Source organism: Crocodylus siamensis, chromosome 10 (assembly GCF_052110815.1).
Source record: "Crocodylus siamensis isolate JL-2025a chromosome 10, ASM5211081v1, whole genome shotgun sequence".
Lineage (NCBI taxonomy): Eukaryota > Metazoa > Chordata > Crocodylia > Crocodylidae > Crocodylus > Crocodylus siamensis.
This window is the reverse complement of record NC_143404.1, coordinates 10,161,161-10,178,139: the sequence shown is the minus strand read 5'-3', so window position 1 is coordinate 10,178,139 and position 16,979 is coordinate 10,161,161. Positions and strand designations below refer to the sequence as shown.

The following is a 16,979-nucleotide window of genomic DNA, read 5'->3' as shown; positions in this document are numbered from 1 at the left end:
AGTCTGGTTTATCTTAAACCAGCAAGGGGTCTGGGACAGACATTATATAAACTGGTTTGACTCAAATCAGTTAAGTCTGATACTACATTCAACCAGGTTTATCTCAAACTGGTTTCAGCCATTTTGAAACTGGTTTATGTGCACTGAATGTCTGTTCTGTTACAAGTGTAAACCAGTTTCTAATCACTTAAACCAGTTTGTGTGTAATGTCGGTCCCTAGCCCAGAAAGAAGCAACTCTAAAGCCGGAAGGCATAGCCAGCCTAAATCTGACCTGCTCAGCAATTGCTTTAGGTAGCCAGAAGCATGGATTTTACTAGCAGAAACAATTTGGGTCTTGCCTTCCTGTTTTTCTTTGAGATCAGCAGTGCTCAACATTTTTCTTTTTAAAAAAAAGGAAAAAGGAGAGAAAAAAAACACACAAGTGGGCCAAACTTTAAAATCAGAAGCAGGCTAATGTTCAGGAGGCAGGACAGGAGGATGCAGCCACACCACCTTTGGCTGTGCAGCACATGCAGAGCGAGCTCTCTGTTCACCAGCACATCAGCCTGGCTCCTGCTGCATTTCTGCAGGCACAGTGAGCTCTCTGAGCACCAGCTTACCAGCGTGATTTCTGGCCACACCTACCACTTCCAGGCAGCTCTAAAGCCTAGGGAGTGATCATTGCTACTGTTCTCAGTATTTTGCAGCTTTACAATAACCCACCTGACTCAGTCTAATTGGTTATTCTTTCTTAAGCATACCCAGAAAAAGTTAGCCTGGTGCTACAGTGCAGTTGACATCCATGCTGCACAGGGAACAAATTATGGAAGTATAGAAGGCTTGAGTATCCTTCATAGGACTACTCTGAGAGGAATGGAAATAGGTGCTGAAAAGAATGAAGACTTGTTCCATAGTAAGAAGCAGCTCCTGCAATATTAAATAGTTGTAAGACAATTTTTTAATTGTTATGAGTTAGTTCATTGATTATTAAAACATAGTACAAGCTTTGTAAGGAGAGTTTCCCTCCTAAATCTTATCCATCAGGACATTTTGCCTTGTAAAACAACCCAAGGCGGAGAACTGAATTTCCGCAGCTTACATATGGAAAGCAAGTACAATTACACCAATATGCAGTATTAATTTGTATACAACATATACAAAAACCACACAAAAATGGTGAAAAGGCTTTTACTTTTTTGCAGTTTAAATTTTGTTTTCCTATAAGCCTTGCTACCTACCCTATGTACCATTTAACAGAGGCTCAAATAGTATATGGGACTTTGTGGAAATCCTCAAGTCACAGGGAATTTATCCATAATGATAAGGTTAGCAGGAATGTGAAAAGACTGTTTTCTATGTTTTGTTCATTCCCAAGCAAATTAATTCACCATTACAGTGAAAGAATGTGATTAAATACAAGCATATTTCAAATGATCAAATTATAATAAAACCACAAGCTTCTAGTCTTGTCATTTATTTTAAAAATCTTATTCAAAATATTAAATGATACAAGTCCAAGTAAGATAAAAATTACTGAGAAAACAGTTCAAATACCAGTATTTTTTGTGCTTTACTTTCTTGTGATTAAGAAGAAAGAAAGTATTTGACTGTAGGATTTAAAAGTTTAACTGCTTCACTCATTACATAATATCATGCCATCACAATTTTTCTCATGCTAACATCGGTAAAGTTTTGATAATTTTTCAAAACAATACATTAATGCTTGAATACCAAGTCATCCATTATGGTTCTGAGTCGCCATTATTTACACATTTATCAGTTCTAAAAATTAAAATCAAAATAATGTACAGATAGCAAAACTAGGAAATTGTATACTTTACAACTCATGGAAAAAAACATAAATAGTGAAAGTACAAAAGACAAGGTAAAAAAACCTAGCATCCTAATAATTTGCTGTACACTAAATCAAACGTTAATTGAATGTGTAACAATTAAAGCAAGGTGCAGTGCTCTCCATAAATTATGGCAGCTCCACATGCTTTTATTTTCTAGTCTGCTTTCCAGTTACCTGGGTCAAAATAACACCAAAATAAATTATTCTTACAGTCCCAGGGTCTCATATTTGCAATAAAAATTATGGTTTGTGAAGTAATGTCCTAAGCTGCTTTAAAATGTAAGGGAAAATGTGGACTAACAGTAAATCTATGTGTATTCATTTTATTAAAATTAAACTATGAGGCTTATTTTCAGTTTACTAGTTTTAGAAATTAAAAATAAAATATCTATAAATGTAATTAGAGAAAATCTTGGGCAATCAAGAAGTAATAATACCATCATACAAAACGGGAATTTCTAAAGAAATGTAAGCTTTACAGCTTCTAAAATAAAAAAAATATGCTTTGTACAGTTACTGTAAAATGCTTTACTGTAAGAAGCACCTGGAGAAGATATGAAGTTTGTCACATGAGCTAGTGTCTGGCATTGGTAAGAAAAATCTGAGTTAGCCAAAAAATATTTAGATAAAAGTTTGCGGCACTAAGCAACTTATGCATGAAAAAGTTATAATTTTTTAGACTGTGTAATATAATATACCAGGATTTATAAGCCATACAAGTGATTAGCAGAGAGACCATTAATTTGATTCAGCAATGCCAAACTCACTAATTTATTGGACCTAAAAAATTTTGTACCTTATTTTTGAATTAGCGCTATTAACACTGCTTCAGACAGAAAAGAAGATACACAACATAAAACTGAAAAAGGGCACTAGTTATTTAAATCTATTTTCTGTACATCTGATTTGAAACTTGACTTTTGACAAAGAAATAAATCCTTTGTCTTACAGGAGATTTAAATCTCAAAGCCATCCAGGTAAGAGAGCTGCTTATGGCAAATACCTGCACAATATTACATGAACAGGTAGGCAAAGTCAGCAAACCCAAAATTAATGTTTTTTTAAAAAATGTAATCATTGGTAATCTTCAGTGAAGGCATTGCTTCATTAACATTTTGATCTAAACGATGATATTCTACTGTTCTAGAACAAAGGCCATCACGCCATCTTCGACTCTGGACCAATAAAAAGATCTGAAAGAAAATGAAGCTAATTTAGAGAAGAATATAATGAAAACAAAACATTTTTGTCAGCTACCAAACAGCTGCATTTTAACCAGTCACCTGTGGTGCTACCCACCTTATTTTTGCTAGCACTGTGAATTTTAGCATACTGTACTTTCCATTTGCTATTCCAGCAAACTCAACCACTGACATCCTGGACTCTGTCCACACCAAGACTTTTCAGCTCCTCTTACAATCAAATACAAGTGCAGCTTCACAGATAGCAGAAACAGCAATGCATCAGCATTAACATATAGGTATTTAACATTAATGTCTGGGTTAGGTGACACGTTGATAAAAATACTTTAGTCTGATTTACACTGACACTTCACAATTGTAATTCCCACTGGAGCTACTGATTTTAGAAGAAAGGTGAGAGAAGTACTTAGAAATCTGTGTAGACAGATGCAATCCTAGAGACCCCCTGTTCCTACTCTCCAGTGATAGAAACAGGCAGTGGTGATAAGAGTTTGCAGCCCTGACAATTCAAACACTGGAAGTTTAGTCACAGACCTTGGAAGAAAGAATTACCCAAAAATTCGTAGACAGAAGACAAATAAGGCAAAATGTTTAGCAGCATATTTCAAAAGTAATGAAAGCCCTTCGGAAAAAAATGTTTTGTACTTTAGGCTTCTTTGGGATTATAAAGCACTACAGCAGAAATATTAGTTATAAGTTTCTTTCAGTCCCATCCAAACACAGGGCCAAATCTATTTTCCATGGAGATAAGGAGAAAGAGTGGAGAAATGAAACACAATCAAGCTTTTCAGGGCATTAATCAAAACAGTCTACAAATTTTAGTTCCAACTTCTCCAAGTCCTTTAACATTATCTGCAAATTCTGAAATAAGACAACACTAATAAAGCAACACCTGAGATCTATTTCTCCAGTCTACAGTCATTCTCCATTTAAAAATCACTGACATGCTTCATCACAGTTGCTAGAATTTCAAAGAATTCAACGTACTAACTTTAAAAGTTGTGGGAAAGGGTTAAATCCTAGGAATACCCAATTTAAATGGTCTTAAATTTCAAGTATCATCATAATTATCTCAAGAACACTCACTTAATTGAGGACTAAGTTTTCCTTAATGTAATGTTTATAATCCTGGACAGATTCAAATTTAGTACAATCACCTTCATGCAACTTTGCTTTGCTTGATATAATCACGTTCCATCAAAGATACTGCTGAACTGATTCATTACTGATGTTATCATTTAATTGATTTTTACAACCTAAACTGCCTGTAGTTTCAAATTCACTTTTCTTTATGCATATATAGAAACATATTAAGGATCAGTGTAACATCATTACCAAATGCTGCACAAATGTTTTTAGAAAAATTTTTTCTTTGCAGAACAAAATCAGTTTTTTCATCAAGAACTTTGAAATGTTAAAGCAAAAATATTTTGAAACAACAAGGTATACTGTCTCTTTTACCAACACACCTACCTTTCTCTTATTGTGATACGAGATATAAACAACAGCTACTACAAAGGCAACTATAACGAGGTGGAAAAAGAAATGGCTGTCTTCTTCTTCCAGTTCTGTTACAGAGGAGTCCTTTATCTTGTCTTCAAGGGATTTCACATCCTCATTATAAATGTTAATGGTATCAGAGTCGTCATCTTCTGGCAAGTCTATAAGGTCTGAATTGAATCTAGAATTGGATGTCATCTCATATGCATTATAGTCTTCACCATCATCAGGCTCAATAATTTCTTTTACCAATGGTGGAGAACTATTCAGTGTATCTTTGAAATCTGTTATAAGATCATCTTCATCAATTTTTGTATCTTCAGAAGCATCAACATCCATTTGCAAGATGGGACTAACAGTTGTAGAATGGGCAGTAGCAGATGTAGCTAAGTCTTCCTTCCCCACAGTTGGTTTAAGTGTGACAACAGAAAGATTTCTAAGAGTTCCTGAGGGCAACTCTTTATTTGGTATCGTTGTCACATTTTGTAGACTGGATGTTGGCATCTCAGATTTAGTAACTATTTCACTGGAAGTAACGTTTTTCTCAGACTGCTCCACGTCTTGTGCTGTACCTGGGGAAGGGGAAAGCCATTATACTCAACCTCTATATTTTTCTGTACAACACGTACACACCCACACACAGCCCAAGTAAGACTTTTGATGTATTTTAGAACAAAGAAATGCTACTGGGGTAGGCCCATCCGAGCACAAACACATTTTGGAGGGTAAAGCTGCCGTACCTAAATCCATACTGTAGAACTTAAAATGAAGAGGATTCCTGCTCCACTCATGTAAGTGTCAGAACATATACAGCACCACAAGCTATGCAACAAATATGATAAATTGTTTCAGGTAAGCGATATCTAAATTTTGTTTGCTAAGTTTTTTTACAGTGGTAAAAAATCTCATTAAAAATAAAAAATACTGTATTGATTTCAAAATGCCTGGACAGCTAACCATGTTTACTCATGCACTGCATGCCCCTTTCCACAAAAAAGCCCTCCAAAATTAGAGTACATATATTAAGCAAGGAAACTGATTTCCATGATAGAGTGGAGGCATGAGGATGTTAGAATGGGTGCTGGGCCCAAGCTGGGCTCCTGGGCACTCAGCTTCTGAAGCTTTAACTCTGTTACAACCTCTGCCAAATCGACAGCAGCTTTTGGATAAGCAGCCAAAAATAACATGGCAAGTTCAAACTGCCTTATCTTAATCAGTACGTATACCTGTTAGCAAAAGACAATAGATGCAAAACCCAGAAACTTAAAAAGCTTGCCTGAATATCAAACTGTTCTCTTTCCTTCTGAAATAGCATGAATTAGAACTACTGCTATTAGGCTCCTATACATGTGCAGGGAGGCTGCTCCCATGTGCTATAATTACAGGGCGTTGCAGCAGGCCTGATTAATCAAGTCTTCTGGAGCATGGTAATTACTGCACTCCAGCAGACTCCAGTGTCACGTGTATCAGTATCCCCACGCTGAAAAACAGCAGCGCTTTAAACTAAAGCTCACTCAACAAGATTTAGTTCAAAGCACCCCACTGCCATTTTTCAGTGCAGGCATGCTGATATATGTGACACTCTGGGTGCTTTTAATTAAAGTGCCCCTTCCTGCCTCCCAGAGCACATCTATAAATGTTCATTGTCATTAAACTTTGACTTACCTTGTTTCCAACTGACACATCATTAAAGGTGAAATGCAAAAAGTGTATTCACATAGGTGTCAGTTAGTAACCCACACAAATTAGAGGCGTTGCCTTGCCAAACTGTCCTGAAAGACACTTACAGTCTTTGAAGACCCCAAGGTTGACATCAATACTTAAAAACAAAACCTGGAAAGGCTCTTAGTGTTCCATTCCCACCTCACCTCCGGGCCAGGAAAGTTGCTACTCAAATTACAACTGCAATCTGAAATGTTATTCTTCAGGATCTCCAAGTCTGCTAAGTCCGGGGGTGGGAGGCATGCAATTGTATAAAGCTATGTGAAGTTCACAAAACCAGTAAGATACTTTTCTAAATCAAAAGAAGCAAAATGGACACTATTTGCCTTTACTCTTGGCCATTTTAAGTGTTATGCTTAAGCAACACAAGTAGGCAAGTTTGTGGATATATTAGCCTGTTTTCAAATTAACTAGCTACAGTGCAAATTATATAGTCCAGCTTGTCAATGTAAGCATTCTACATTTCTCCACTTGTAATCTCATATTATTATTGGGGATGAATGATGATGATGTTGTTCTTAGATCAGATAGGTAGAAGACAAGAAACAAGAAAAGACTGCCTATTCAACAATAAAACTGAAATTCACCCCACCCCGCTCATTCCTGCTTCCCTGCCTATTACATAGGAAAGCAATCCTGGTTGCCCATACCCCATGAAGCATCTACTAAACTCTGAATGCTACTTACTATAGGGGTGCACAATTATTTTGGCTGGAGGGGCAATTAACAAGTGTTGATGAGCTGTCAAGGGCCACACACAAAATCTTCCAGAAGCTATTTTAACAAATTATAGATAAAAAATTGATCGAATACTACAAATCAAACACCTACTATAACGTACTTCAATTTCCAAAAATAATTTGGCCTGATTTACACTGTATTTTAGTAGTGTATATACAGGCACTTGCATAATGGCTCAAAATAAAGTCTTACACTTGTATATTGTGAGTGGGAGAGTCAGGGGAGGGAAAATGTTGGGGGCTGTCTGTTCACTAGGTCCCAGGAACTGGCCAGGATTAGAAGGGGGCATGAGGTACGTGCAACAGAGCTCACCTGGGCAGTTCAGGTGCAATCTGTACCCCCTCCTCCCTCCCTGCCCCCCATCCAGCCATGACGCTTCACATGAGGCCAAGCCCAGCCCGCTCTCAACTGGGAGAGTTAGCAACACATCCCTGCCTGTGCAACCTGGACAGCCCCAATGCTCAGCTTCTTGCTGGAGCTGCTCCCAGTGCACCTGCAGCCTCCTGGGTACTGCTCAACTGCCCCTGCCTCCAGAGGCTCCGTCTCCTGACCTTGCTGCACCACTTCAGGCTGGGGTGGAGAAACCACAGCCAGGCAGCTCCTGCCTCAGTGCACAGAGCTCCATCTCTAGCACCCAAACACCTTCCACCTACTCTGCCTGCCCGCAGACAGCTACTCATTGCACCGGGCAGGCAGAGTGGGTAGAAGATGGTTGGGAGCTGAAGCTGAGCCTTGTGCTGGGCAGGAGCCATCCAGCTGGTGTGTCTGTGTTCGTCCATCCATTTCTGGGTATGGCGCCTGGCATGGCTTCCCTACACTGCCTGAAACAGCACAGCAGAGGCAGGAGGAGGAGGAGAAGCGGCTAGAGGGAGGGGAAACCAAGCAGTGCCTAGGCAGCTACAGCTGCACTGGGAAGAGCCCCACCAGGAAGCTGTGTGCACTGGTTGGGGTTCTCAACAGGTACGGGCAGGAGCACAGCGCAGGCTGCTCCGGGCAGCCACAGACAGGGCTCAGCCCCAAGAAGAGCACTATGGGGGCACCTGCAGGCCAGATGTAATCATTTGGTGGGCCATATTTTGCCCATGCCTGACTTGTGAATTTAGTAAAAACCAAACAAACAAAAAGAAAGTCTTTTACTAATCTTTTTTCCTGCCATTCATAGAAGAAAATACTAATCTTTATTAGTAGCTTTCAAGCAAGGAAAAACGTCCCTTGATTCACTTCAAAATGATTGGTTCTACTGAGCTTCCAGCTCCCCCATCAATATTATTGGTGCAAAAATAAGGAAAAATGTGATTTTGAGAATCCTCTCTTATATCCTTTATGTCCCACAATCAAGAGATATATTTTTCTCCACTCTCCTAAGTGATTAGGGATATCAAGCAAGCTATGATTCAGATGGGTGTGTAGATGCTTTTCTCAGAATGATATCTTAAAATGTGGAATTTGTGTATGCCGACTGCAGATATCTATGGCATAACACTTGGAAACAAATATCAAGTTATGCCTCCTAGGCTCACTATTGAGAACAAATTTAAAGCAGCAAGGGGTTTTGATGATGCTATCTTTTATTTGACCAGCTGTAGAAGTGAGCGAGATGGTAAACAAGCTTTTGAGTAGGCAAACCCAAAAACCTGTCGACCATCTCACACAAGTCTACAGTTGATTCAGTGAAAGATATGACCAAAAAATTCTTTCTTCTCATGTATTTCCTGGACCATCACTGCTACAATACCACTGTAACCTTACAACAACAAAAAATCCAAAGATGTTATAGAGCAGCAGGCTATGCAGTATGTCCAGCCTTTCCCTTCACATCAAACTCTGTTGCCGAGATTCGTAACAGGGTAGACAAACTACGTAAGTGTTCTTGGCTGCTATGCTGAACACGTTTTTGGGGGGTTTTTTAACTGGCTTTATTTTCTCTTCCTTTTTGTTGCCTTTGACCCCGGTGTCAGGCTAATTAGGGGAGGGTACTTAAATATAATCTCAAACTAGAAAGTAAAGAGCAAATTTACTGAGTCTCTTTAAAAGAATCAATGGTCAGATGAAACTCTGTAAGGAAATAAGTAAATAAAAAATTTAAATACCAAAAGAAGAGCTGAGCCAAACGGAGGCCTTATAGCCTGTAATTTGCAACTATCCAACCTCCAGACTTCCAAAAGGGAAGAAAAACACAATGTTAAGACTGTCAGAACAAGAAGTGGGGCCATATTTTCACTGTTTGCCAACAGACCTAAAGATACACAAGGTTAACAAACATTTTAAAGGTAATTTAAAATTGACAGGAACAACCAACCAAAACCCCAAATTGATTTCCCTGCCCTTCCAAAACTGGTATATTTAAACTGAATAGTCAGTTCTCCATTAAGAATCCCGAAGTCCCAGGAAGATATGGTAAGCAACCACTGAATTTGTGGTAACTATACTTTTTACCTCCCTCCCACTCTCCCAACCTGCTCAGTCATAAAAAAAAAAAATGAAACTGCTACAGGAAAAAAATTTTGCTTTGTATGTTCCATGACTGTGGGTTAAAATTATTTCGTGTGATACATACTGACTGACAAAGTTACAGGAGAAAGGCAACATAATCAGACATCTAAGTATAAAGGAAACCAGTACAAGAATTACATTTCCAGATGGAATCTAATAACTTTTTCTCTTTCAGTTTGACTTTCAGCTATTTTATTATTCCATAATCATCTTTCATTAGTACCTGAAACAGGTTTACAAGGTAATATTAAAACCACACAGCATGTCATCTAACAAAGTAACATATTCCACTACAGTTATTCATGGCATATTTTTCCCCATTACTGATTATATTATTCAAGGTAAAAATACATGCCATAAGGTTGACTGACTTATAAAGAGCTACTTTCTATTCCACATGACTTTGTTAAAACCCTTTTTAAAGGCTGCCACATCAAACTGATTTAAATTTATCACCACTGAATTTCTAGCAAACTATTATGACAAAACCCTGTCAAAATCCCTCGGTATGTTACAGTGATAACTTTTTGATGTTACAAAGAAGTGACACTGCAAACTTGCCACGTGTCCATAAAAAAATCAACTACAGGCAAATGTGTACAAAGCTCAACTGAGAATGCCACCTCTGCAGTCAGGCATCAAACATTCTTAAACCTAAATCAGGCACCTTGGCTTGGGATTCACATGTTAAGCAAGGCAGCGCCTAAGCTCACCAAAAAGAAATACAGAAAAGAGGGTGTCTTAAATACCAGCTCCCCCCAGACTTGGCACCTAACTCAGGGGGCTGTAAGTGGGAGCCTATGTGAGACTGAAAACTGCATAAAGACTTTATATACAGCTAACCATGTCATCCTTTTCTAAACTATAGCTGGAGAAAGAAGAGATAAGGCCACCGGCCTTTTGTATAAAAGTCTAGTGGTTACAGCTCTTTCCCTAATTGGATTATAGGTCCTACTTCATCTGTTACTGATGACAGTAATTCAATCAAAATTGGGACTTTCTGGTAACCAATAATGATCAGTTTAATTAACAGGATCTTCCTGTTGGCTATTGCTTGGATTTCCCTCTTGATTTACACAATTACAAGAACACTTTGAAGATGCTGAGCTGAAGGGTATAAAAGAGGAACGCAGCAGCTAACAGGGTGCATTTCAAGAATAAAAATCACTCAGCTCAAGAACTATTACTGCACCCAGCAGATCTTCTGGCAAACAGATCCACACCATAAGCTGACAAGACCAAGGCTGCCTCTTAGCCTGTATTGATGAGATACTATCACTTTTACAGCTAAATATACTGGAATTTGCTTTTCTTTAAGGTCATTTAATAGTTTATAGCTGTAGTAAATAAAGCCTTTCTGTCATTTATTGAACAAGTTGTCATGTCAATCCTTTATGTACTAGTCCTGAATCCCATTTCATAACTCAACAGTGTTGAAGCAGTTTTGCAGAGAATTATACAAAAACAAGGTAGTGTTATATTTAGCAATCGCTAAACCAATTTATTTAGAGGGGAGACTACTGTTTCCTGCAAGGAAAGTCTTCAGAGTAGTGGGTCTAATCCTGAGGAAAAAAATGAAGATCATCCAACTACTCATTTTTGTGGCATGTTAACCTGCAGCTTCAAATATTAGGAAACTGCTTAAGAAATAATGCATATTTTACACATTCACTATGTACCCTAATATTAAAAAAAAATCCCAACAATCTGTCATGCTAAAATATATAGAAGCATATCTTTTAACACAGGGCCACTATTTAATAGTCTATTAAAAATACCGAAGGAGTTTCTTGGCATGCTGAAAAATTATGAAAGTTGGCACCTAATGTATCTAAGCACTTACAACCAGACACTTGTGTCAAATTACTTCCAAGGAGAATATTATACAAATGTTAGTGAATCAAAGTTATTCATGAAGCCATGTACACTTACAAAGGATTGTAATGGGCTACTACTTGTTTATACAGTACACTGTTCCAAAATGAAATATAGGCTTTACCAATCCCGGGAGAGAAAGAAAGATTATAGGGTCTTTCAGCTCCTAAAATAACAGAAATATTAACTTTTTTTTTTAGTTTAACATTGGTCTTATTCATTAGCTATGAGGGAACTATTTATTTAAACTACTATCTTTGCTTCTCTTGGTGGAGTTTTATAATTTTCAATTTTGTCTCCATTAAATTAAGACCAAAACAATGATTCATTGATCAAATTAAGACAGAAAAAAATGCTTAGTTGATGCTACCAAAACAAGTCCTCCTAGATCCCAAGCTACAATTCTGCAAGCAAGTCTATGAATATCTAACTTCTACTGGCTAGCAAGATACCAAGAAAGAGATTCTCAATATGGACAATCATTCCTTATACGAATACCTCAAAAAACAAAGATTATATTTAAAATGCATCAGCAAGGATGAAGCCTTATTAATATTAATCTTCTTCCTTAACATGTAGATCAAATAATCAATCCTATGTTTTACTCCACCATAAAAAGCTTATAATGATAAATTCAGACTAGTCCTACGACTTCATTACAGTGAGTGATGTAGACAGTCAGAAAAGTCAGTTGCCCTGATGAACTATGAAAAGAAAGCCTTATTATATAGCAGAATTTTTTTCTGTAAGACAAAAATGTGTTTAAAATGCACAATGTCACGTAAAGAATATGAAAATAGAGGCAACAGGATTTACTGTGTGATACATTTCTTTTCAGATTTATTTATATACCTTAAAAAAAAAAAAACTCTTCTGAACCTTTTTTTCAAGTAACATCTTCTTATTTCAAAGCATGATTTTCTCTCCATTTTTTTTTTTTTAAAAGAGGTGGGGATGAAAGGGTAGGCTATAACTCTTCAGTCTCTGTAGCAGAAGTTACAAGTAACAATAACAGGCAAAAAAAAAATGTAGACATAATTAAGCCAACACTGCTGCTGAAAGCAAACCATGTACCAGGATAACATGGGTTTGTTTTCTGAGCACAGAGAGATAATTCTAGACTACAGTCTCTAAAAGAGTTGCATACCACCAATAACATGCTGCATTTGACAATCTCTATTCACATACATAGTAATGAATATACATAATTTACTGGCAGCCTCTACGTGTGGATATGGTATTAAAAGTCAGAAGTAAAAACATTTCAGGATAGGAGTCATGTCTTTATACATATCTGCACAAAACACAAAGCAACACAGAATGAGGATCTAAATATAGAAGTGAATTCCATTACATTTTAATTAATTACTCCTGTACCACAAAAAAAAAAATCTCAAAAACAAATTTTCTATAAACTTGTCCTAATCTGCAACCTGGACACACACCCAAATAAAATGGGCTTATTTCACATGTGGAGGGAAAAAATCAGTAAAAGACTGCAAATATAAATCTTAAGGAAGCTAACTTTTTATGCTTAGCTTCCTTAAGATTTATAGCTGCAGTCAGTGGTCATGTGGTGAAAATTATGCAACCTCATCTGTCGTAATACACGTCTGAAATTCCTTTAAGTCATAGCTCAACTGGTGACAGTCAACCTTTCTGGCAGACATGCCACAAATTAGCCCTTGCACCCTCCCTGAGTGCCACTCCAGTGCCTCCTCTCCATCTGATTTATTGCTATACTCCCAACCCTGTGTTCCCTGCCTGATACCCTGCCCCATCTGCTGCTGTGCTACATCCCTCCCCTATCTACCATGGTCCACGGTACTTGTGACACCCCTGCTGCAGATCACCCACCCCTGAGCTAAACTGGAATGTAGGGGGGAACAGAACTCAGCCTTTTGGACAGCTAATATCATTCCTTCATGTGGTCATAAACCTGACATATATACTGAAAGCAAGTGCTTTACCAGCAGTTTTGTTGAATGGTTACTATTATACAATATCAGGTATTTAACTTTGATTAAGCTGAAACAATCCCACTATTCATGAAGCAATTCAGTAAACACAAGTCTTTGCAAGCCTGAACTGGTTAAATCAAGAAACAAAAAGTGGCATAAAATTCCTAATGAACACATGCATCTTTAGGCTCATATACAACAAAAATCAGGTTTTATATGAGTGTATGTGTAGGTTGTAGCCATGTTGGTCTAAGGACAAAGGCAGACAAGGTTCTGATGGTGAATCTGATCTATTTATTAGACCAACTTGAAAGTCAGCCTAATAAAAGTTAAAGTTGGTCTAATAAAAGATAGATTCACCAACAGAACCCTGTCTGCTTTTATAAAAGGAAACGTAACCAAGAAAACCCTGATTAAGTGTCGAGCCAGAAAACATCTTTTTTTTCTCCTTCTGTGCTAATACAGATCACTGAACTGATGCCCCAAAATATCACTCCTTATAACCCAAGATAGCCAACATTTCAGCCTAAGGCTTCCTTGAAAGATGGGTTTTTTTTTTTTGTAGAATTAAAGATTTCCCGACAAAGGTATAACCAAGTTCCAACTAGAAGAAAAAAATACTTTACCTACTTCAAAGCATACAAAAAACTAGAACTCCTGGTCCCAAAATGATAGACCAACTTTTATTAGACCAACTGGGAAATCACAAGAAAACTGTCCCTTTCTACAAGCTTTTGGGATCAAAGTCCCTTTGCCAGGCTCTGGGGAAAGTATAGATGGTATAAGATGGTAAAAAGTCCCTCTAGGTAGAAAATAAATTTCATTTTTCCACAGAGGGAGTTGAAGATGGGAGACTGTCCCTCTGGGTCCATGAGAGCATCTTACCTACTTCAACTAACTTGGTGATCTGAATGACCAAGGACTTTCTTAAGCAACAGCAACCTTGAATCATGGAGTTCCTGAACCCAAATGATGGGTTTAGCCCTCTCAGCTGTATCTGTACAAGCCAGTGCCACTCAACATTTTTTGTACCGGGACCTATTTGTAAACAGAGAAGACCTGCCCCAACACAGCACCCCTCGCTCCCCGCAAAGGTCGCCAGCACTGTTCTAATCTATTCATCGTGTGATGTAATGACATTCATCACTGTGTCAGGAAGGCAAATGCACACGACTATCACCTTCTAAAAACTCACTAGGACAACTGCATAAATCGGATTCAACATTTGATAACACTGCCGTGCTTCCCTCCTTGCCCGTCCCTTTCACGTGAGTCCTTCGTTCGGGTGCTCTATGGTTTTAGTCATTTTGGGGGCTTGCAAGTGTTTTTCTCCTTTCAAGGAGATCCCTTTTTTCAAGAGCACGGAAGTATTTTTCAAGTTGCCTTGCGACCCTTTCACAGAGTCGTGCGGCCCACCTCAGGGTTGAGAAATGCGGGTCTCGGCTACGGCTCAGGGAGGGCTTTGAGAAGGCCTCACAACAGGGCACGGGGGGAGAAGCAGAGAGGAGGCTGGGCGAGACCCCCTCCACCCCAAAGCCCTCAGCGATACCCCCGTCCTGCTGCCGGAGTGGGTCGAGCCCTCCCCGGGCCCCGCCCCGCACTCACTGTTGCCCGCGTGGGCGCAGGCCGGGCCGAGGAACAGCAGCAGCAGGGCCCAGGCCGGCGGCAGCACGTCCCTCAGAGCTCTCCCCTTCCAGGTGGCGGCCATCTTGGCGGGCTTGGCACACTGACGTGGCTGCGGCCCCGCCTCCCGCCCCGTTGCTGGGTGACGACGCTCCCCGGCGGCATGACGCAGTTCCCGCTGCTGGCGAAGCGGGGCGGGAGAGCGCGTGCGCAGAGGGAGGGGCTTGGCGCCCGCTGCCGGCGGACTGGGACATGCGCAGAGAGGAGCGGAGAACATGGGGAGTGCGTGTGCGCATGCGCGAGCACACACGTGAGCGCCTGCTGGCAGGGCTGGAGCGGCCGTTTGGCCCTACGCTCGTCAAACCGAGGTCCTGCCCGCGTCAATGAATCAAATTGCAAGGGCTCCTGGGGGACAGGACCTTGTATGGGACCCGCTGCCTGGTGGGGCTAGAGCCAGATTCATCCCCAGCAGGCAGCTGAGTTGCCCAAATCTTTGCCCCTCGCCTGGCTCCTGCCTGGTTGTGGGCGCCTAGCAGAGCACCAGAGGAGAAAGGAAGCCCTACAGGCAAAGCAACAGTCCCGTTGGCAGGATCCGGTGGAAAAAACGTCCGATCAGGTGAAAATCTCACCCCCTCCTGGCACAAAGACTTTTCAAAACAGAGCATTTTGTGTCACTTCTATCTGCACTGCCTGCTGCGTGGTTTCAGAGTGGGAGGGGGGGAACAATGACCACCTCCCCGGTCAGCGATCGGACACTGGGAGACCCACCTCCCCTTGGCAGTTGGCAGGAGAGACCCGCCCCTCATTGCCACCAGTCGCCCATGGCGGGGAAAGGGACCAGAGGGAGTTTGGTCAGAGGGGGTTGTAGCCCCTACTGGAACGTGGTTCACCCACCCCGTCTTCCAGCCCTGGCCGGGGAGCCCTTAGAACGAGCTCCCTCTGCTTTCCCCACCTCCCTTCTGAAAACGTTGCAGCATAGCAGGAAGCCGGGGCCATTGCTCAGGGAAACCAGCTGCAGGCTGGCAGTCTGCAGCTCGATCCCCTTCTCCCTTGGAGCCAACAGCAAACTTGTTTCTTCCAAGGGATCGTTGCAACTCAGAACGCTTCCTGCAAAGCGTTCTCAGTAACAGCAGGGAGCTGCACTTCTGTCCATGCCCGGGGTTTCCTCTTGTTCTGTCCCGGCCAATCAGAGAGGCAGTGGCAGCAGGGACAGACATACCTGAGCTAGTTTCAGTTTAGCTACTTGGTTAACAGCAACTACGACACTGCAAGCCAGACAGGAGCACAGGATGGTCACCCTTGTACCAAGGTCTCCAGGGCACAAGTCTCGCCTATGGTGACACGACTTGGTTGCTGTACAGCTACTCCTCGCTTAACGTTGTAGTTATATTCTTGAAAAATGCCACTTTAAGCAAAACGATGTTAAGCAAATCCAAGTAGTCACAGTAGTTACCTACTAGTAGGCGGCAGCCAAGCAACGGTATAACCGAACATTGCATGACTTTAAACGAGCATGTTCTCTAATAGATCAACGACGTAATATTGAAACATTAACCAGGACGATGTTAAGTGAGGAGTACCTGTATTAAGCTCAACGGTGGGTATGCATGGCTCACGCTTCCCAAACTGGCAAATTGCTCGTGCCTCCCAAAACGCGTGGCTCGTGCTTCCCTGTGTCTCACATTCCATTGTATGGCTCATATCACCATACGGAAGAAACAATATTATGTCCTTTGCCATCTACTGTGAATAATTTGTTATTTTGGAACCATGAGAAAGTCACAAGTTGGGAGAATACTGTCGTTTCCTTTCCAACCAAGAAGGATCCTTTCCCAGAAATGTAGGGTGGCATCTGAGGCTACTGAAAATGACAAATTATTTAGTTTTGAAGGCATGGCTCTTCCACTCCCTCAAGCCTGTTGCACTCTTTTTTGAAATTCTGCCTCAGGCCATATCACAACAGACTCCTGGTATGGGAGGATATGTTCATAAGGCAATCTCTTACTTACTTACATCAAGCCTGTACC

At 40.4% G+C, this 16,979-nt stretch overlaps 1 protein-coding gene across 1 annotated transcript; it reads right to left on the bottom strand.

The window, feature by feature from the left end:
• Positions 1 to 920: 920 nt before the first annotated feature.
• Positions 921 to 15,090, bottom strand: C10H5orf15 (chromosome 10 C5orf15 homolog). The gene is made up of 3 exons (XM_090021005.1): positions 14,935 to 15,090; positions 4,511 to 5,109; positions 921 to 3,028 (listed from the first exon to the last, which is right to left on the bottom strand). Exons 1-3 carry the CDS (start codon positions 15,035 to 15,037, stop codon positions 2,897 to 2,899), a joined length of 834 nt encoding a protein of 277 aa, XP_089877131.1. The 5' UTR covers positions 15,038 to 15,090; the 3' UTR covers positions 921 to 2,896.
• Positions 15,091 to 16,979: the final 1,889 nt, after the last annotated feature.